The sequence below is a fragment of the Mixophyes fleayi genome, chromosome 11 (genome assembly GCF_038048845.1).
Source record: "Mixophyes fleayi isolate aMixFle1 chromosome 11, aMixFle1.hap1, whole genome shotgun sequence".
Classification (NCBI taxonomy): Eukaryota; Metazoa; Chordata; class Amphibia; order Anura; family Limnodynastidae; genus Mixophyes; species Mixophyes fleayi.
Window position 1 is genome coordinate 33408290 of NC_134412.1, and position 23650 is coordinate 33431939.

The window sequence follows — 23650 nt, forward strand, 5'->3', positions numbered from 1 at the left end:
CTTAACTTTATAGTTGATGCAAACAATATCTATTTGCAGCACTTCTGCAACCCCTGTCAATATGCAGTCTTCTGTTCTCTGACCAGACCCAACAAGGTTGTCAACCATTACTACAATTTACTGTAAACAAAGTTAGTGAGAAGTTAGAAGTCAGTAAAAATGAAATGCTACATGTCACTGCAATTATACACACAGAGGTGCAACAAGAATGATGTTGTGTGGCGTTGTTCTTTATTTACAATCCTTAAAGCTCATGTTGTTGTAGATAATGCTGCTAGTTTGAGCAATATTCAAAATATAAACTTTCTTCCTTATACGTAAACAACTCTTGTGTAGCATCTGTTGGTTCTATTACAAACAAGGCAGCAACAGAGTTGCCAGACACTGCTTCTAGAAATATTTCTGCTTTGCTTCCATACATAGTATTGCAATTGTGTAACATGAACATGTATAGACAGTGTCAGATAAGTGCTCTTAATCCTATAAGAAAGAAAATTGTTCCCAAACAATATAAAAATGGGTTGTTTTCACATTTAAAATGTCAATGACCGTTTTACACTTTACATATTGTAAACATTTCAAAGTGCGGCATATTTAGAGGCCATGTGTAGAGTTATACAGAATAGTGGAATTTGAGATCAAATGAATGAAATGTTTTAACAAAGAAGATGTTAGAAATAAGAAAAAATGAACAGTGTGTGCTAGGTGACCATGATAGGATAAACTTTGACCCCAGCAAGCTGACCTTCATAGGACTATGACTAACACAGTGAGCCTGATTCTTACGCCTACCCTGACAAAGCAAGCTTTCATATCTGCACCTCTTCAGAGACTTTGTTACAGACAATGCACCTTGAAGGCATTCTCTAGAAAAGGAAGTAACAGTTTTCAATTAATTTGTATAGCTTTTCAAGCAAGTATTGAGCAACAAACCAGTCTCTACTCCAAATTGTAAAACAAAGCTTTAATTCATTTCGCTATTGGAATTTTTTGCAGAGGTCTTGGATTTTGCAACAAAAATTAAAGCAGCAATAACTTTGCACCCACGTGCTAAAAGAATAATAGGATGTTGTTAATACTTGGCCTGTGCCTTTGCTTATTGGAGTCAGTTTTCACTAACACACAATAGTCTATGGGAAACTGCATAATGATAAACACAAATATGTAGAAAACATATGCCAATGTAGTTTACACATCTTTTTCTTTTTTAAGGAAAGATATTTTGCATGATGTCCTTAGTTCTTAGTTTACCATTCTAAGGTCCTATATATGATATACACATTACATACCTACAAAATAACAAATGTACTCAAGACATGCAATTGAAGTAGGTATAATGCAACAGTGCAGCGTGTGTACGTTCTATGTACATTATCAGTTATTGGTTGTCCTGGAAACCTAGCGTCAAAAGACAAAAGGAGAAAAAAAGTCCACATACACTTAAGGTTGTTGTTGTTTATTAGAACACAATAAAAGTCAGTCATTTTATATGACACCACCTATTTAACTGTATTTGCATACAATGGATTATATGTAAGGAAAATTGAAAAAGACCCTAAATGGTAGAATAGTGTAAGCAATTTTGTTAATCTAAGCAGATTTAAAAAAACAAGTAGTGTTTGTATTTATGACACCAATGAAGAATATGTTATGATAGTAAGGCTGGGTACACACTACAGTGTTTTCAGCAGATTATCAGGCCAATCAGACGATAAACGTCCGGTTGACCCGATATCACAGTAGTGTGTACCCTGCAACTAGGAGCGATTATCGTTCCAAAGCACATTGTATCATTGAACAAGATTTTTAAACAGCACTAACAATCTCGTTCAATGATGGAACAATATTGTTAAAATTCTGTAGGGTGCATGCCCTCACGACTGTCTTTGTCCTCACAGCAGCTCAGCTTTCACAGCTCCCCTGTCATCTTTGTACTCCTTGGGATGAGACTTGCGCTTCTCAGGCCGCTGCCTGGCTGTGCATTAGTTAGATTGTAAATGTACAATTTGTGCTGTACAACTGTGATCATAGCAATAACCTGGTTATGTAGTTTGGCAGTGTGTTACTTTCTGGAGAAATATATCTCATCTGTCTTTTATTTATTTTAGGATGAGCCTTCCCTGGAGCGGATTTTAAAGGCCACCGTTACAAGTGTGGATTTCAATCCTAACATGAAGCAGATAGATGAATGTCATGGAACAGATGTCAGAACAATGATATTGTGTCAAAAGAACTATACCTAACATATTAGTCGGAAATAAAGTCGGTTTGTTGGTCTATACATAGAAACATATTGGCAGAGGTTATACATAAAGAACTTTACTTCTCTGGATTTATTAATACATAGAAATAATGGGCATCACCCTGTTCCCTCATGTTTTCCTGACCAATGGCCCCGGATCACGGCACTTCTCAGATGGGGGGAGCAACAGGTAGGACAGGAATAAGGACGTGAATGTGGTGTCAGACAGGAGCTGCTGTCATCCATTCAGGTGCCACATTCATTCCATACCACCCGTCCCCACATAACTGTGTGTGTCTATGATGGGCTTCATTCCCCCAGCATTCTCTCTCTCTCCCTCCGGCTAACAGCTTCTGTATAGTCAACGTGGGATTTATTCTACTTCTTTGGTGGATCTTTACCAAAGGGGATGTGGAGGTTAAAATAGATTATCATCTTTGACAATTATTGAACTCAAAGTCCTTTCCACCAAAACATGAATCCGTCTACATCACCGACACTATGCTGCTACTTATGACAGATGAAGAGCACAGATCTGAGAGTAAATAGTGTACAATGTGTATAGTGTATACATATGAATTTGGCATGCTGATCGGGACTTTTTTTTCCTCTAGTTGTTAAAATCACTAATATCGAATTTTCCTGTAGTGTGTTCCCAGCCTAAGAAAGAAACGTATATGTTGTCTGTATTACATTTGTATTGCATTGCAAATTAGAGAAACATTGTTTTTAATTAAACCTATTGCTTTTTAATTGTGTTTTGGGTTTTTTACATTCAAAATAATATTGTACAGCTGGTGCATTGTCCTCCAATTTTAGCAAACCTCTGTCACTTTGTAACTACTAGTGACCCTGTGGAGGTTTTTCTAGACCTTTTCCGACCAAATCTTTCTAGCGCTCTTTCAAATACAGCAAGTATTGTGGAGTTGGAGATAAATGGATGGTACACACAAAACATAACCATTGTGGGTTAAAATATATATATTTTTCCTATTACTATGTCAATAGCAAGGCGGTGAAGTAACGATCTGTTTATTACACTAATACGATATAAGCTAAATACACGTTTCTCCTTTATGAAATAACACTGTTGCATTCATTTATGTGTAGTCATGTCCTGAATATTGTTTATATTGTTTTGAAGATCATGTACAAACCAATTCTTTTTGACCCTCCTCTCTTCCTGTGCCTTCCAACTGCACTATTGTGGTGTGAATTTTCTGTATTGGCTTCTATGATTTACTTCCAACCAGCTGCATTCCTTAAGGTACGTTTAAATGGAAACATGCTGACAATGCATGTTCTCTGCATGCAATAAGCTTCAAATGATTAATTCATTCAGTCTAAGGAAAATGAAACTATACTATACGAAGGGTTATATTTTTTCTTCAAGGGCTGTCTCTACTGTGCATCAAAATGATTGCCAAAAGGATGGTTGGCTTTTTAGACAGGTTGCATTTGTGTGTTGTGTTCATGAAATCCACTCTGAGGGTAGCCAAGTCATATCTAATGTACGCCATTTATTTCCCAGAGCTTGGAAATCCATGGAGCGGGTATTGATGATGACGATGATTATATTTACAATGCAATTGGTCACCTGGTTTCACGTCAGGCTGAAGATGGTTAAACCCAACGAGCAGTAATCAATCCCAGAGAGTCTGACCACAGTGCTTTCTTCATATCTTCTGATGTGTAGAAAGAGGAAATTGTTCTCACGGTTATTCCCGTTTTCTTAGGTGAATGTACATGATTCCGCTCAGCATGCTGAGAGGAAAAGCCACCCAAGCCAGTATAAAGCAGTGCCCAAAATGTCCTCCTTCACCCTTGTCTTTGTTAAACTCCTTTACATGGATTGCATAGATCACTGCTCCAGAAAAGACAGCAAGACCTGCATAATAGAAAGCATGCAGTTATCCAGAGTTCAACATACAGAACACAGTAACACATATATAATAATATTTTTATGTGTGTGGTAGTTGAAACCAAGTTTTAAAAGTATACCCTTTGCCTACTCGCAATGGAGGCTGCCATTTTGCTGATTGAACCAATATTCATGACAACTGAGCCTATCAATTAACTAGAAACTAGTGACACCTGTGAGGCAGGGGCGGGCTGGGCCGGGTGGCAGGGTGGTATCGGTACCTGGGCCGCTCAGAATCTTAGCTGTCAGGGCCGGCCGGCATATGTTACTCTCTCTTCCGGGGGGCGGCCGGCCGGCATATGTTGCCCCCCGGAAGCAATATCGCCAGTAAACCAATGTGGTGTGGTGATGCGGCCGCGTCCCGTGTCATATGATGCAGCCGCCTGTGCGCCCCCCGGGCTGACATCAGCCAGCCCGCGCCTGCTCTGAGGCATGTTATGAAATGACAAATTACAGTATATTGAGTGATGTGTGGGAACTGGTGCAATTATGAGAAATTCTGTCATATGTCAGTGCTACAAAATGGTTGCTATGGGTAATGGCAAATATTTCCTGTGCACCAGTATCCATTATTGTCTCTAACCTTGCCTTTCTCAGATCTTAGAACCACCCTGTTTAAAGTTGCTGACTCATATTTCTGACAAATTCCATCCCACATTCCAGGTTTCCAGCTTGGATCATAAAGTACATTAAGGTTAGCCTCTGCCGATCTCGGATATGACGTGTCCAAAACATCTACCTAGAGGAGTTCACTGCTAAATTGTAATTAATTATTACATTGTAGCCAGGGGTGCGAAGAGGGAGATGGGGCATGCTAACGATACCCAGGCCACCCTTACAGCCCTCGGGATGGAAAATTATGATGACCCCAGCAGAGCCAAATTGAAGGTTGGGAAAAGTGATTATGCGGTCCAATAGCTTCTTAGTAGTCCGTGTGATCACACCACTCCATCATCTTTTGCTTTGGTTGCAGGCAAAGCATGATGGGGTTCTATATGGACATACACCCTGAGATGGTGCAGAGACCCTGGAGGGCAGCACCAGGGCCTGAGATTACCTTCAGCAAACCTGCATGTAGTACAAACATTTCATATGCTTAGTGCACAATAATATACATGTTATAGATGTTTGTAGGATGTTTGGTGTCTCTATCATAAACTCTAAATATACTATGCTTTCTTTGTGTGGAAAGTGGTCAGTATGAACCTGTTCCTCCAGCTAGGACAAAATGGGTCCAACCAATGGAACTCTGCAACAATAGTAAGTGCAAGTCATATTGGTAGTGGGTATGTTGACACTAGAAACAATGGTAAATTATACCCATTTACATGTGTTTTACATGTGTTTTACCACCAACAAAAAAAACAAGAATAATGCATGTAACTAATGCAGTGGGTTTGAGGCCTTAGCAGTAGTGCCTGCTGTAACACTTTATTACCTTCCTTATCTATTTATGTATCATTTTCATTATGAGAAAAAAGCTATCATACATTTTTGTTGCTTTCAATATGCACAGTACACTAATCTTCCTTTTGGATATCAGCATAACATCTCCCAGTTAGTACAAACTGTCACTGCAGAACTCCCTATGAATAATATGTTATTACTTTCTCATGCATGGACTTTCTCATGAATCATCGTTTGTCTTCATCTATTTCTCATCAACACAAAACTTCTTCAAAACTGTAACTACGAGGATGTGACTCAATCTATGATCATACACTACTGAGTAGTCCTGAATCCTAGCATAAAAGTGATATTAATATAGAAATACATTAATAGACAGGGCACACCACTGAATGATTGATATTGACATATAGACATTTGATCAGATCAGTAACTAAAATTATTTACTTGCGAGAATCTGAAAGATGCCTGTTGCATAAAAGAGTCCCCCTCTTTCCATGGTGTAGAGCTGGCACATGAACAGCATGAAGGATAAGCTGGAGAACAGTACTGAGAGGACCATGAGAGCCTGCACAGCATGGAACCATTCTGGGGAACAAGAGACAAGAATTACATAGCTGCTGCGGTCACTTACTGCAGTGCTGATACTTCTAAACATGGTTCTGGATGTCATGGCTAATGGTCTGTTCACTGAGACATTGGCTGGGACTTTAAATTAGTAAAAACGTTATTACGTCAACTTTAACTCAATTGCCTTAACTTAGGAATATTAATATTTACTATTTTTCTAATTATAAAGGGTCACATTTTAGCATTTCAGTTCAGTTTTCACCATGGCAGCTCGGCTTTGTCTGGCTGAAATAATTTTGTAGACATTTTATCCAGTTTCCTGCTGGGAGGCTTTGGGTGGTTCAGGGACCCCTCTTCTGCTGGTACTGGAAACAGGTTCATGTAAATATGAATGAAATACACAAAACCCGAACTCCTGGTCTTACCCCCACACACTACCACCCTAAAGTATTGTACTGTCATAGTATACCTTTACCGGAAAAATATTCCAAGACTGACACATGCACCATGGGGTGATTTTCCAGCACCAGATTTAAGTAATATTAAAACGTCCATTGAAAGTCAGGTATGTTTAGGAGACCCAGTTCTTTTTCACATTTGACAATCACACCTGTGTGGACCTTTTGTTTCTCAGCCCTATAATTGTCAGAACTTGTATAAAGGACACATATTTGGTATACTGGCTACATTTTGGGGTAAAATTATGGAATAGCACTAATTGCTGAAAGTAATTTTACGAAGAATTATAGAAAAGTTTCTTTTTTCCCTTATTTTGCCCAGTCTTCTTCTATATAAAACCCATAGGGGGAATTCAATCCCCCCTCCTCCCGTAACAACACAGCATTAAACTTATTACCATTAATACGGTAAATTTAACCCAGATTTCTGTTTTTTGCTCGCGGCTTAGGGAATTACAAGCAAAAACCATTGTTAAAGATTACCGTACTAACGGTAATTATACGTATTACTACCTTAGTAACAGTAATAGCGTGCAGGCTGCGTTACTTCAGCCAATTGTATTCCCCCCGTTGTATAAAAAGGTATAAAAATTAGGCTGGTCACCAAGGAGCGAATACTCTACGGTTCCTAAGTGGTTAAGTGATGCAAATATGAATTAAAATGAAATGAGATGAGAACCAAATGTCAAGACACAATGGTACATTTTCTGAGCACTGAAGGTTTTATGTCTCATGTCAGTATTAATAATTTTCATGTCTCTATAACATTACATTGCCGGCGTGTATTAAATTTACAGCATGGATGTTCCATGAGTATGAGCCATACAGCCAGTGGCTTTTAAGATCATCGATTGAAGATCTGGCGAGAACAAATAATGAATCAGTGCTTTAATAGGCAGCATTAGGCTGGGGGTCATGATTCATATTACACACAGGAACGGCTATGCAGTGGCTGCTTAATGGCTGTAGTCAGTGCTTTTCTGGTTTTTATTTTCTAAAAGGTGACAACTCTTCCTGCTTTTTTCAAACATACTTATGCTGTATCTATGTAGTGTGGGTATGACTTACCACTTGTAGACACTGAGGAGCACACCCAGCTCTCTGAGCTGTTGTTATAAATGCAGTCATGCCACAGATTCAAAGTACCATCTTCTGGCAGCACCCACCATGACTGGATTGATGAGAAAGATGAAAAAGTTACATTGCAGATTGATTTCCACTATTGTATTTAATAATCTTCCACAATTAAAATGGACAGACAGCTTTAAATGAAGACATATACAGATGAAGAACGATTTATTTCCACATATGGCACAATCCAGTTCTGCCAGCCTGCAGAGGGCACACTAGATGGTGTCATAGTAACGTCACACACTCCATAGTAACAGAGATACGGATATGGGAGAACATGTGATCAGGGTGCTTGGTCATGCCACTTGTCCAAAACCGACCAGTTCCATCTCTATATTTTATAACGTACTGTCTGGGAAAGTAATGAGCACACTTCCATTAAATTTAGTGGCCTCCTTGCGTTTTGCCTCATAGCACTGTCTGCTATACTTCTGCATTATAGGGCTCATGTAAAAAGTGCATGTGTTCAGTTGACACATCATTAGATGCATCCCCAGAACACCTGTATACAGATGTTCTGACTCCTGGCTACCGTATAGCCTCCTTTTACATTTCATGCAAGTACAGATTAGCTCTATTCTCCAGACGTTTTGCATGCATGTTCAAACAGTACCCTGTACAGTTATTTTGCTAATGTTTGTGGTGATATGGTTGTAAATACTGTACTGCAAAGATATCAAACGTTTAGCAACCTTTGTGTAACATGAATGTCTTGATTTTCTTTAGGAAAAATATTAGAGCTCTAGTTTATATTAATTATTCTTTGCTTGTAGGGCCATTCATATCCACAGTGGTTACTGAATGATACTGCATATCAACAGTCACCAAATCTGTGCAGTCAGGGACTCAATCAAAATAATTACCATGTGACGGCATTAGCTAATGACCCCAATGAGTAAGAATCTCTGTTCAAAACAATATTTTGCAGAAATCTTTGTTTCTTTAAATAAACTATATTGACATGACCAGTGTATGTGTGGTTCAATTGTTTTTTTGCAACTATCTGAAGTTGATGAAACAATGAAGTGAAATGTCATCATTTTTTCTTACATTGTCAAGGGTGGCAACGAAGAGCATAATCAAGATGATGATGTGCATTGCAGTTACAGCAAAGAGTAGGCAACTCATCTTCAGATCTTCAGTGGATAAACTAAGAAAAACAATGAACTGTTATTACTTGTTATAAATAAAATCTAAAAACAACCAGGAGTCATTAACTGTAAAGCATAACTTTTATATCAAATATTTTGCTCTATGCTGGCAGCATTAACCTTTTAAATACTTCTCCCCTATGCAGGACACCATTCTCCTACTATAATATGTTATGTACATTATTTATTGCAGTTTTCAAAGATTTTGAAAAGCGCAAACAATACATAGCGCATAGCAGGAAAATGGAGGTAATGGAAGTTGAAACAGCGCCAGTGCAGAGCTGGTTACTGTAAGGGTCATTCATGAAAAGTCTGCGGTACAAACATTTTATTGCAAATGCATTTTCAGACTGACCATTTTCAATAATTGTAACTTTTACAATTTCTCCAAAAACATTACTCATTTATATCTTAAATGTGTCATAACAGTAAGGGGACATAAAATGTCGTAATCTGTCTCATTTGTTTTTCTTTATATTTCTTTTTTTTTTTTACATTAGTAGTGCCTGTAAAAGCACTTTCCCATATAAATGTCACCTGGTTAATGCAATAAAGGCGTGTAATTGGAAGTAAAAGGAGACATCAAGGGCTAGATTTACTAAGCTGCGGGTTTGAAAAAGTGGGGATGTTGCCAATAGCAACCAATCAGATTCTAGCTGTCATTTTGTAGAAAGCACTAAATAGGTGAAAGCTAGAATCTGATTGGTTGCTATAGGCAACATCCCCACTTTTTCAAAGCCGCAGCTTAGTAAATCTAGCCCCAAATCTCCTCCACCTTTTTCCGAGACCAACTGCTAAACTGATAACACTCCCTAAATGTTCAATCGTTCTACTTCCACTCTTTGAAGATTGTTTAAAAATCTCAATCTTGAAACATTAACCCTCTTTTTACCCTACGGGTGCAATATGAGGCACATTGATGCACCTAGACTGCTTTCGGCAAGGAATGCCTTGTTCGCCAGCACTTTCCATCAGGAGGAGCAACATTTTGCATTCACACCATTGATGCCATCTTGACACATTTAACAAAGTGTTATCCAGCTTGGTGCCTCATGGTCTCCTGTGACTGGCTAAGAGTGTGAAATGATTCCGAACTATGTGTGAGAATGATGTTCTTAGTTTGTGACCAGATAATAGTTTTAGCATGATGTGATATGTTTATTGATGATCTCTATGAGATAACGCTCTATATTTTTTTTACACAAATTAATGTTCAAAGTCTGATAAATCTCTAGTCCTCATCTGCCTCATGACATACTAAAATACACTCCATTATAAATACTTTGATGTTATTAAAGTGCACTTTATGTGAAATGTCCATTGTTGCATGGTGCACATTTTTATACAAACCTTGAATGTTAGTATGCTACTAATTTTTATAGTTACGGTGAAAGATGAAGATATCACAGTAAAGCTGGGTACACATTACAGAAATTTACTGCAGATGCGATTTCTGTAAAGATTTTACCAACGACTAAAAGTCCCGATGAGCAGATTTATGTGTACACACCTACATGATTTACCTTCAGATCTGTGCTCTTCATCTGTCATATCGATTTGCTGAAAAGATTGTGACTCTGCACACTCTATAGAGATCTGCCTACACTGCTGGTCGTGAGTGCGTACACAATTTCACATTTGCCTGACATCGTTCCATTATTGATCATGATTTTTAGGAAGTTTTAATGACCAAATCAAACAATATGATGTGATTTGGTGCAATAAAACATGATCGGGGGAGGAAAGACCTGCTCACTCGAGCTTACAATCTAAAGGGAAAGGGGCAGACAATGGTAAGCCAATGAAAGGGGATTTGAGGTGCAAGAGTGGGAGAGATGAAGGATGAAAGAGGGTGAGGTATATTACATGGTGAAATGGTTAAGTCGGGGACTGGTAGACTTTTTTAAACAGGTGGGATGGATAGGGGGGGGGGACGACCAGAGGTGGGAACAGTGAAGGAGCTGTTGGCAAGGTAGGAGGTGAACCATGAAAGGACAGTGTCAGAAAGGTCAATGGTGTGAAAGTTGTGGAGTAGGAGATGGTGATCCATGGTGTCAAAGACTGCAGAGAGGTTCAGGAGGATAATCAGGGAGAATGGCACCTGGATTTAGCTTTATAGAAGATCATTGGTGACTTTGGTCAATGCGGTTTATGTGGAATGGAGGGAGTGAAAGCCAGATTGCAGAGGATCAAGGAGGAATTGTCAGAGTGATAACTGCTGAGACGGTTGTAGGCCAGCCGCTCAAGTATTTTGGAGGCAAAATGGAGAAGAGAAATGGGGCAGTAATTAGATAGTGAGGTGGGGTCAAGATTAGTTTTTTAAGAATGGGTGAAACAAGAGCATGTTTAAAGAATGAGGGGAAAATTTCATTGGAGAGGGACAGATTGAAGAGGTGAGCAAGGTGGGAGCAGGCAGTGAAGTGGGACAGGGAGCGAAGGAGGTGAGAGGGAATGGGATCCAGAGGGCAGGATTAGGGTGGAGAGAATAAAATAAGAGAATGAACTTCGTCACCTGGAAGGGGGCGGAAGGAGCATAAGAGGTTGTGGCTGGTGGGAGAGGAGGGTGGAGTGATAGGGGTGGTAGAAGAATGATGGGAGGAGGAGCTGTGTCTGAGAGCCAGAATTTTGGGAGTGCACAAGAAGGCAATGTCACTGGCAGTAAGGGAGGAGGCGAGGGGAGGATGGGGGGCAAAGGAATGTGTTGAAAGTGGCAAAAAGGAGCTTGGGATTGGAGGACTGTGAAGAGATGAGAGCCTTGATTGTTTAGTTGAACTGTAGGATGAGATGATGAACTTGAAATTAAGGAAGTCTGCCAAGGAATGAGAGTTCCTCCTGTGGCATTTGGCAGTATGTTTGCATTTTTGAAGGACCTGGGTAAATTTGGAGTGCCAAGGTTTGGGTTTAGAGCAGGGCGAAGGTGGACAGAAGAGGTGATGACAGCAGATTCAAGAGCTGTGGAGAAGGTGTGGTTGTAGAGGGTGGCCCCTGGGTTGGGGCAGGCCAGTGTGGATAGAGGGGAGAGGAAAATATCAAGTGAAGAGGAAAAAATAGCAGGATCAAGAGCTTCAAGACTGCGTTTAGAAAGGGTAGATTTGGGAATGGGAAGGGGTGCAGGAGATGAGGAACTAGTGAATGAGAAGCAATGGTGGTCAGAGAGTGGGAAGTGAGAGTTGGAGAAGTCAGAAAGAACACAATAATGGGAGAAGACGAGGTCAAGGGAGTGACCAAGACAGTGGGTGGAGGATGAGGTCCATTGTGAAAGGTCAAAAGAGGAAGAAAGGGCAAGAAGTTTGATGGATGCTGGGCCTGTGTGTTTGTCGATGGGGATGTTAAAGACACTTAGGATAATGGAGGGGAGATCTGATGAGGGAAGATCAAAATTATCAAGAAATTGGGAAGTGGGACCAGGGGGGTGATAGATGACTGAGACATGGAGATTGATGGGGTAGAACATACAGATAGAGGAGGAGGAGAATGAAAGGGAGGGCTCAGGGGAGATGACGCAAAAGGTACAATTGGGGAATAGGAGGATACCCACCCCACTGCCTGGGCAAACATCAGGTCTGACAGAGTGGGTGAAAGAGAGGTCCCCATAGGAGAAAGCAGCTGGGGCCGCAACCTTCATTTTTTGTTATGTGAAAATGGAAAACAAAGAATATAAGAAAAATACATTTTAATGACTTTAATCCAAATACATTTCATATTTGCCTGGTCTATTTATCCTTTACTTACAGCCTCATATTAATGAGTTCAAATTAAGTCATTAGAGAGAAATGACAGACGAGGTCCTGCCTTTTTTAATCACACATAGCATTCAGATATATTGGAATTATGATAAATAATGCAATCACGTACATCATGTTTGATCTTCAAACAGGTCATCGGTAATATATTTAATCAAGTAATAAATAATACTTTTAGGCATGATATGGCACACAAGTAAAAAATCTGCAATCGCTGATAAAGGTAATATATGTCATTTTCGCAACTCAGCTAGCTATTCACGATAAAAGGGAATAATTCCTTTGTTTTCTTAAGTATCTGTCTGTAAAAATGGCATCACTAAGGCCCTGCGCAGCGCTACGTGATGTAACAAATTGCGCCATTGTGCAGCGAGGCAGTGATGATGCAAATAGTGTCAGAAGTACTATCCATGAGGGTGGCCTACTCTCCTGGGAGTTTGGGAGGATACCTCGAAGTTAGGGGGAGGGGTCTCCCAGACATTCTGGGAGAGTAGGAAAGTATGGATAACTGTCTCTACATCTTAACCTTTATCATACTTTCCTACTCTCCCGGAATTTCAGGGAGCCCTCCGGATTCCCGGAAGAGTGGGCAGCCTACCAGACGTGACGGAGGCAGGGCTTAATTAATTTGGGAATTTCCTAGCAGCAGGCAGGGGGCAGGGTCATGGCCCTCCTACCCCCTGTCCACATGACCTGTCTTCCAAGATCTCTCGGAGAGTTTTAAATAGTCGGCAAGTATGACCTTTATATGTAATTTAAGTGGATGAGGTCATAGCTACTGTGAAGCTGGTCGGGCAGTCTCATTGGTCCGTTTTTAGAAGCAGTGGAACACCTATCTGACATTAAAGCACTCACAGTTAGGGAACAGAATCACAATTATTTGCTTTACCCAAGCCTGCTTTCCAGCATAAACAGGAGTTTTACATTGAGTTTGCGGCACACAAAAATCAATTCTTGTAGATTGTGGTATCACAATGTCAGGGTCTTCATAGGGTCATCATCCAAATAGTCAAGTATGTTACCTGGTGTTTCCAGTGTACTAATGGCAGGGCAATACATATGGGTGCCTATCAGAATAATGGAGACACACATGCAACCAATGAGGCTTATCTCCGACATGGCAGACAGATCGGAGAGACAAGTCATGTGCATAGTTGTAGAACACCATGTTCATTCAATTACAATGAAAATAGAACAATAGGTTTAAAAACTGAAATTAATGAATATTTTTGGGTGTATGACAATCCTAATATAATCCTTTTATACTTTCACTGCTACAAGCATACCTGCCATTCTTCTGAATACATCACAGCAATTAGTATTATGAAATGGCCATTAAATAGTAAGCCCAACGTCAATTTCAAGGTTTGTTATCCTGATAGAAACTATCTTATAAATTGCTTTTCTTCTGCTTAACTCTCTATAAAGGAGAATGACTCTGGTATATTAAGGATGTGCTGGTATAGTCTTTTGTAAATAGATTACACTGATAAACCACATCTACTTGTGAAATATCACAATAACATGTCATACCTTGACTTGAACAACAATGAAGTCAAGATTCATAAATGAAACTTGAGATTACAATTAGCAGCAGTAAGTTTTGCCCCAGTGCTATACATAACTGTAAAGCTATAGTGGGACCACTGTCCTTGCAAGTATTTGGAGAATGTGAGAAGCCCTCTGTAATGCAACTGCGATTATGTAGGCAAATAAAGTGTTCAAGTGAAGTGGTTTAGATCACAGTATTATATGCTCATAGATAAGCATGGGTGTGGGGTTGGGGATTTAAGGTTGGAATGCCCTCACTAGACCAGAAATACTGAATGGACTGTATAAAATTTAAAGAAAAAAGCTTTTGGATTGCTATTTTTAATAAAAAAATAGATTCTGTTTTGCATGACCATTTGAACTTTTCCAGAGCAGAAAAGTGAGGACATACTTGCCTAGTCTCCCGGAATATCCAAGAGGTTCCCGAATTTTGGGAAGTCCTCTCAGACTTCCTCCCTGACATCGTCCTGGGTCTTGGTGGGGGTGGAGCTTAATTATGCAATCACTATGTTATGCCCCGCCCTCCACTATAAAATTTCCGTGAACTTCAGCATTTCATAGCAGGGGCGAAGCCACGGTGACGCAATGTGACACTTGTCACATGATCTCCCAGAGGGGAGGTATTAAAAGTAGGCAAGTATGTGTTAGAATTGTCAGCACTTTAGATCAGCTCTGTACCCTACCTCTCAAATAACCATCTTCTCACAAGTATAAAACCATTAAATATTTGTGAAGAATGTGGGAAATTATAGAGTGGGGTATTTTATGGCAGGTGGGTATCTGAAAGTGTGTGGGGCATTTTGTGGAAAATGGAGATCTGAGGGCATGTGGTAGATTTTTTTTAACAACTGGGGGGGGGGGGGCTGAGTGGATGTGGAAGGTCTGAAGGGCATGTAGGGAAATTGTGGTATGAGTGATGTGGGTATGAGTGATGTGCGTGTGTGATGTGGGTATGTGCAAGTCATTTTGATTTTTTTAATAGTGAGATTATGGATAATGAGCAGCACCTTTGAAGTTTGGAGGGCGGGACATGCGGCCTGTGAAATGTATCAAGTTGCCGATCACTACTGTACATGAATCTTAGTGCACTTACTGAACTTTGTTATATTGTAATTCATTTGCATATTAAATATTCCTCTTATATTCATTTCATCCTTCATTAACTTGCACTAGCATATCCCATCACACTGAAGAGTAGGAGAACACAGCAAACAAACATGGATAATAATATAACAAAAATAAGTTGAGACAAGACACGAGTGCACTGCTCACTAGCATTTTGTTCATCATGATAATACACAAGGAAAGTCTGCAGGAATAATAAGGTTAAGGTTGAGAGATTGTCAGTGGTGAACCAGATTTAACAGGAGTGGTAAGAGTTAGGTAGTATAAGGATATTCTGTCTGATGTTTTCAGCTAGTGAATTCTTTAAGAGAGGTTCTGCTCTGGAAAAAGTCTTATAGGTGTGAATGTGATGAGGTTACCAGAATAAGAAAAATTGTGCTGTACAGTTGCTCATTATTGACATTTCCAGGAAAGAATCTTTGAAACAGAGAACTGTCTTAGTACATTGGAGAGAGTTGACATTTATGTATGGACTGTAACTGACTCTAAATACAGCTCATTTTTATATTGTCATGGAATGAGTTAAATTCATTAAATGTAGCTATTTTTTTATGTCTTTGGCCCCACATAAATCAATAAGATGAAGCTGAACAGGAATGACCTTACTATATTGTTGTATCACATTTCTACCTCTGACCATCACCCTTCACCCCCAACCATCCAATGGGGTTACAACAGTGCAGTTGTTGTTGCTATATGCAGTGTTTTCTCTCTCTCTAAACTAGCAGGAATGTGAACAAGGTCATCTGGGTATCCAGGGAAGCAGCTCAACAATCCTGCACAACAGTCTGTTTACAGCCACCCAGCAGTAAATGGGTTTATTTTCAGTAGCGCTAATTTAAAGCTTGAAAGCTCTGATGAACAATTTGACATGAACACACTCACACACGGAGAGAAAGAAATGGAGAAAATTATGTTATTTTCTGACTTCCTGTGACTTACACAAAAATGTCCTTGTGTTTTTTCTTAAATTAAAAGCAGATGTTAGTCATCCGACCACACTAAGCATCCCCTCCCACACCATGTGCTTTCTACACTTTATCACTGGAAATTTAATCTTAAGCATATTTTATTTTCATGTGTTTTAGTTACCAGTAAGTAAACATTGCCATCTCGAAGTCCTATAGTAATTTGTACTCTCCTTCCAAGTTGTCCTGCTTATAACTAAGGTGATTTGTAATATTATTGCCACATTATTGGTTATTATACACAAGTTTGAACTTTAAGGTGTGTTTGATTAGATTCTAAACATCTTATTGCTATCTGACTTCAACTCCTGCTCACCTGGGGTGGGGTTCACTCTTGAAGTGGGCGGTTATAGAACAGCCTGTAGCCAATCAAGTCATCAGAATGGGAGACAATGGCCTGTCCACTTATGTGACTATGTTAGGGAGGGGAGGGCTGCATGTAACAGGGACAGTTTTGTAATGTTGGGGTGAAAATGGAGGTAAGCTGGAATCCACAGACTTTTATATGAAACAAAGTTCATACAGCCTACTTGTTATCTTCAAGGATAATGTATGTGTGAATTATGGACTTTGAATTGTTGCTGCATAATACTGCATATTCTGTATTATAATATCCATAGAAACCCAGTGGTCTTTGTTTTGTAGCAGATCAGACCATATGCAATAGTTATTATATAAAATGCATCCCTGATCAAAAATTGAGCAGCTCTGCCCTCAACCACTTCAAAGATTTGGTGCATTGAGGATGGGAAAGAGGGATACAACACGTTGCATGGTTCTGATTACTGTCATAGACTCACTGTTGTGTCACAAACTGCCATGGAAGTTGTGTGGTGCTGCAGCAGTAGCTGATCTGAACTGTCTGGGAGGAGTGGAGGTCTTGGTTTATATGAGGCTCAGTGAGAGCAGAGAGTGCAAGCATCAGACTCCTGCACTGGCTGCTGTTAGCATGAGGTTGTGAAAGTGATTATATCACTTCCCCATTGTACAAGTATTCTGGCCCTGAACTCAGATCAGTAAATGAATCTGTCCCCTGCTTCTTTCATGTAGCAAGATTGCTGCTAGAACTAAACTTTAATAACATATAAATGAATAAAATAGTAACACATGCTGCAGAGTTTTACAGGGCCCACAGGACTCCTAGAGCCCTGAGCATGTGCCCTGTTTGTCCCCCAGATGTTAGCCCTGGCACTTTTTCTCCGCTGTTTATGGGTTTGTACATCTGTTAATGTGTCAAGATGGCATCTATTGCAGGGCTTCCCTGCCAGACGTGCTGATTATGGTGTTCAATACCGAGGGTTCGTCACGGTAATGCGCCTGATTCTGTGTTCTGCAAAAAATGAAATTTTGGATTTTGTGTTGACACTAGACATTTAGGAAGGCATTTCCAGTGTACCTGGTGTCTGCAGAGACTTTTCAGCCCTGCAAATCTAAAAATGTTGGGGAATTCTCCCAGACTCCTGGAAAATTATGCCACACCTCCCGGATCCCGCCCGATGTTCTTGCAAAGTAGGCCAGACCACATTGATGCAGTTCACTCTATATTGTGTCATCATGGCAGACCCATTGTACTGGCGGCGGGGTAGTCGTGATGCCATTACACCATACTTGCCAACTTTCCCCCTTCCCCCTCCGGGATGGTGGGGTGTGAGGGTGGACATGAATGCATCATTTTAAAGCGGGAGGGGGGCCAAAATTACGTGATTCACTGAGAATCGCATCATGGAGGCACCAATCCTGCCTACTTCACTTGGAAGTGGGTGGGATGCAGGAGAATGGCCTGCTCCGGGAGACTTACCTGCAATTCATGAGTCTCACTAAATTCTGGGAGAGTGGGCAAGTATGCATTACGCCCCCCCCACTTGCTCCCTGGTCCTCACCTCTGGGCGTGGGCGTGCTGCTTCATATACACTAGATGGAGAGGTGGCTGCATTTGCTCATAAATAAATGTACTGTTCATCCGCATATTCTGTGGCTAGTAAATGACCATCATTATGTGGTAAGGAGGGGCATACGGCTGCTCAACTGCTTGAATCCCCTTGAGATGAATAGGACACTTAGGTTGTTGCCAAGAAAACATTATGCCTCGACTGTTAGAATACAGCATGTGTGGTAAAACTTGCTGCATCTGTTAAAAATCCACTTGCCTTCAATATAACTCAGTGTATTCTAGTACTGTGCATTGGGTGTTGCTCCTCCATTCAGCTGAGATATTCCAAACTCTTGCATATTCCTTTGCTGTAACTGGAATGCTTGGACAAAGTTAGCATTCATACAGAATTCTTTGCTATAACTGGAATGATTAGAAAAGTTTAGTAGTACTGTCCTGTAATCAGACGATTTCAGGTCTTCCTACAGCTCTGTGTCAAATGTTTGTAAACCACCTTACAATACATGATATATTTTAATTAACTTTAATTTAAATAATTGAAATGGAAATATCATCCTAAAGTAAAAATAGGCATGGGTGAATATATTTGAGTGTCATTTATAAAACAAGACACACACACATGTAGAAAAAAATGGTATTTTACCTCATATACATTATTTCAATTCTGACTTTTCCTACTGTTTAAAAGTACCACTTTTTTTTAATGCTCACTCGCTGGTGTCTATCAATATAATATAAACCTTGTTAGCAACAAGACTGAAAACTATTTTCATCCAATTCTAGTTTACTTTTTATATGACTGTTTTTTCCTTTGCAGCTCAGCATTAAAGTGGTCACCCTGCAGGGCAATTAATGCACACAGTACTATGAAGTTCACAGGAAAAATGTAAAGGTGTCAACAGAAGGTGTTTGGTTAGTTGTGACACTACTCAAGCACTTCTCCATTTTAACACTTTTGTCTTAGAAACTATTAGTGATATACTGACAACACATTTATTCAAGGTACAGTAGTGTGGGAGTGAGCAGTAATTATTTTTCAGTACATGCTCCAATTACCATTGATATTCCATTAGTTATCCTCTTTTTAAAGTAATATAATGTATGTTGGTATCAGGGGAGGGGCGGCAAATTTTAGCCGGGGGGGGGCAAGACTCGACTCAGCAGTCTATTAGGTATATTTTAAAGGAAAGAAAAATATATGGGGGGGGGGGGGCTCAGCAAATAGCATCATTTGGCCCCGCCCCGTGATGTAATGATGCAAATGCGTCATTTTACAATAAGGGGTGGGGTCAAATGCAGCAGTTGCCGGAGAATCGCGGCATTTTGGATCTAATTCTGCCCACTTCACTAGGAAGTGGGCAGATGCGGGAGGCTTCCATACTCTCCCGGGAGTCCGGGAGACCTACTCGGAATTCGGTAGAGTTTCCAGGAGAGTTGGCAAGTATAATTTACAACTGTGCCTGGAGAGAACGGGGGAGGAGAGGAGTATTCTAGAGCAGGCTGAGTACAGTAAATGTTTGCACAATTGCGAACAAATGCAGACTGGGACACAGTGGCATATATGCCTGAACAAGTCATATTATTTGCTGGTGGTCAGCAGCAAGTACAAATAGTGAATGATGATGATGACAGTTTCCAGCAATTGCGAACCTCTTTTGATTGGCTGTTTGTGAATGCTCCGCTGATGCTGATAGGTGCTTGCTTTGTTACATGTACATATTTTATGCTTTTGTGTGCATGTTTAACCAATTTTTTCTCATATACATGAGACAGGGAATTGTTTCTCCCTTATTAGAGAGGTTTTTTAAGTTTTATTGAATCCTAACAATGGTTATAAACATTGGGGCAAGTATATGTGATGTATGCCTGATGTAAACCAGACACAGATCCTACTTCCTACCGTAGCTTGCAGCTTTGCATATGCCTGCAATTGTGGCATTTTTAGTCTGCTCAATGCGCGTCCGTAATTTAGCCGATTGCTGACAACTCTGTACAGCACTAGTTTGTATTTATTTTTGGGTGTTTGTGATGATTTCTTTTTAATAGTGTACTCTGAAGAAGCCATCAGGATTAGCACATACTTGCCAACTCTCCCGGAATGTCCGGGAGACTCACGAAATTCGGGTAGATCTCCCGGACTCCCGGGAGAGCAGGCAAATATCCCGCAAACGGCCTCTTGCTGTCAAAATGGCGTAATTCGTGGTGAATCGCGTCATTTTAGCCCCGCCCTGCGACAAAAACGGTGTTTTGATGTGTGGGCGGGGCCAAAAAGCGCCCTGCCCCTCCCGCCATTCAACCACACCCCCCTGTCTGGGATCTCCCGAAAAGAACTTTAAAAAGGTTGGTAAGTATGGATTAGCTACGAACCTGATTGAGAAGACGGAAAGGAGGATTAATTAGGGAAGACTGAATGAGTAAAAGGATTCATAGAAAGTTATTAGAAGAATACACGGGCGGAGCTTAATGACACCAAGTAGGTGTGTAAATGCGTATTATGCCGTAAAATGGTGTCCTTGTGCCCTGCTCACTTGGGCTGATGCTGAGTTTGAACGAATTTGCGTCAAAAAACACAAATGTAAAATGTGTTGACAAAGAAAACAATTGCACAAATATACAAAGTTGAATGAATCGTAAGATTTCTGCAGCTCTGCAATATTAGCCTCTTTTGTCAGATGTACATCAAGCATAAATCAGATACACTTATACCCAGTTTTTTTATATTTTTGTTGTGACAGCAAAATACACATTTACTAGAAGGTTGGAATGAAATTAAAAAACCTCTCAAATACAGCAAATATAAACCTCTGTCTCGTATACACATTAAAAATCTTGCTGAAATACCCTCTCAAAATCATATATGTATGATCAATGAAGAAAGCATCTGAAGGTGATTCTGCAAACAGCCAATCAGAATCGGCTAGCTAGTGCTAGCGACCATCATCATCACAGATTGTATTTGTACTTGCTCTCAGACACTCATTGTTGATAGGTCTACTGACAAGTGTATATACATCTCTGTGTGGAGTCTGCATTTGTTCACAATAACGCAAACACACCCTCACTGTACTTGGCCTATGTTAGACCTCCCCTTCCCTTCCCCCATCTTACCTCTCCAGTTGTAAGCAGACACAAGTGTCGGATGCGAGGAATCTATGTGCATAAGTGCGCGGTTTGTTTTCTGGGCATGCGCAGTACAAATGTACGGATTTTACGCCAAGCCAGCAGGAGTAGGTCCAACTCTGCACCAGGCCCTCAGTGGGTGTGTCATGTTGACAAAATCAGCATCATTATGACACATCACTACCCACCAAAGAGGTTGGTGAGCCGTTTTCAGGGAGAATTGACTCTGGGAGTCCAGGAGGTCTCCAAATAATCCGGGAGTCTCCCAAACATTCCAGCAAGAGCGAGGAGACTATGGCAGATATCAGAACATTTTGTGCTCCTTGTTCCGAGTAATGTCAGACTAACAGCGTACTGACATCTAACAGCACTTTGCCAGCGGGAGCGAGTATAGCAGCACCAGGCATCTGCCATATGTACTCCAGTTAAATAATCTTCTAGGACCTGGTTTAGTGTTTCACCCAAAACTGTATTTTCAGGTTTGAGTGACATTTGCCTACAAAGAGATGGTTATAAAATAATGCAGCCTAATTATTTAGAAAACCTTTGATGTCAAAAACCGAAGATAGAAACACAAATATACTATAGATATATTGAGCAAGCAGCTTTGAATCATTCCTTGGCTTCTAAATGTTAATAATTAACCCTTTATTTTTATTACTAACACCAGTCTCTAATGCTAACTGTCAATGTAGTTTGCAGATGTTTACAATCAAAACACCTCAATCATCAGCTAGATTTTCATATTTCACTTCATATAAGATCTTGATTACAAAACATCTTGAAAATATTAAATCTCTTTTCATCACTTGATCAATCTACTATAATTGTATAGTATATTCCTTTCTTTCGGCCTTTTTAAACAAATATATAAATCCAACACAAAAGTGAATAGTGTAAATGTTAAAAAGTTAGACCTACTTCAAGCCACATGCCAAGTCTGGCATTCATTTCACTTCTCCCTCATATCAGGCCCCTATAACACAAACTACTTCCAACATCTGTCTACATTTGTAGGTGAAAAAAAACGTGGGAGCTATGTTTAATGCGGCAGAAGTGTAACAAGGAATGTTTTCTTATTTAGTAAGACATGAAATGTATTTTTGGTTTTGCCTATTCAATGTTACAACTTTATCTTGCAACATTTTTTAGCACAGAAATGTTCTACCAGCTTATAAACCAACAAAAAGTTTGAGACTTTATCCAGAGTTCTACAAAACATGAAAAACAAAATACCTTACCGTATAGATGTAAGTAGTAAATAAGTAGTCCTTGTGGAAAATAGCTGTACTTTTGCTGTTCCTCTCTCTGTAGCCCTCTGTTCACATAAAAGTGATGCCTGGAGTGGGAGTTTACATTAAGTTGTTTGCACTGAGGCACTCCTCCCTTCTAAACTTGATGGAGACTATACCTCCCACCCCACACCCATCTAAACCACATGTAAAAAGAGAACTTTGCTAGGCATATTAATCACGTCTGCCCCACCACCACCCTTCCCCTTTTCTAAAACTGGGCAGCTGTCCAGCACTCACATTCTGCAACTGTCTCTAGACAGATGTTTTCAGTTAAGTTCGGATCATATGCAGTAAAAATGGCAAAGAGAGGTGAACATTAAATGCTAGGGGGGGAGTTTGTTGCAAAGTTTGGATATGTGCCTTAAATTAACAAATGTGACTATGCAATAAAGAAAAGATTTATTACACTTCGTACAGAAAAATCTTTGCATCAATGTATTTATTTAGATTTCATAGATAGGTGGGTATCTAACGTCATTGTATAACGTTAGCAAGATATTTAAAGCAAAGTCTTTATTTCTCAACTAAAGGAGAGGAGGCTTGGTTTGGGAAGTCCCAACATGTTAGGCGTCTTATTAATAGTGCTTTGTTGTACACATTTTCATTTCTTACAATTTGGTTTCCTGAAAGTTAATATAAATAAGCAGGCAATCAATATAAACATATTATAGTGAACAGATACTTAATACAGTGCGCACCAAATTACAACCTGGGGGGTATATTTACTAAACTGCGGGTTTGAAAAAGTAGAGATGTTGCCCATAGCAACCAATCAGATTCTGTCTGTCATTTTGTAGAATGTATTAAATAACTGATAGCTAGAATCTGATTGGTTGCTATAGGCAACATCTCCACTTTTTCAAACCCACAGTTTAGTAAACATACCCCCTGGTGTGATATGTAAAAAACTGCCCAGAATTATACAGAATTTTGCTTTGACCGGTCATTTTTTGGATAGAAATTAAAACTGCAAAACAAACTAAAAAATTGGTCACAATTGCATTGGGTAGGTGTACACGGAACAGGGGTTAGGTACACCATACGACGAGGTAGCAGAAGGCATAGGTACAAAAATGG

The 23650-nt window shown here is 39.9% G+C and overlaps 1 protein-coding gene across 1 annotated transcript; it reads right to left on the minus strand.

The window, feature by feature from the left end:
* Positions 1-949: 949 nt before the first annotated feature.
* On the minus strand, positions 950-22703 carry EMP3 (epithelial membrane protein 3 (MAM blood group)). The gene is made up of 5 exons (XM_075190986.1): positions 22520-22703; positions 8780-8879; positions 7667-7769; positions 6018-6158; positions 950-4130 (listed from the first exon to the last, which is right to left on the minus strand). Exons 2-5 carry the CDS (start codon positions 8855-8857, stop codon positions 3961-3963), a joined length of 492 nt encoding a protein of 163 aa, XP_075047087.1. The 5' UTR covers positions 8858-8879; positions 22520-22703; the 3' UTR covers positions 950-3960.
* Positions 22704-23650: the final 947 nt, after the last annotated feature.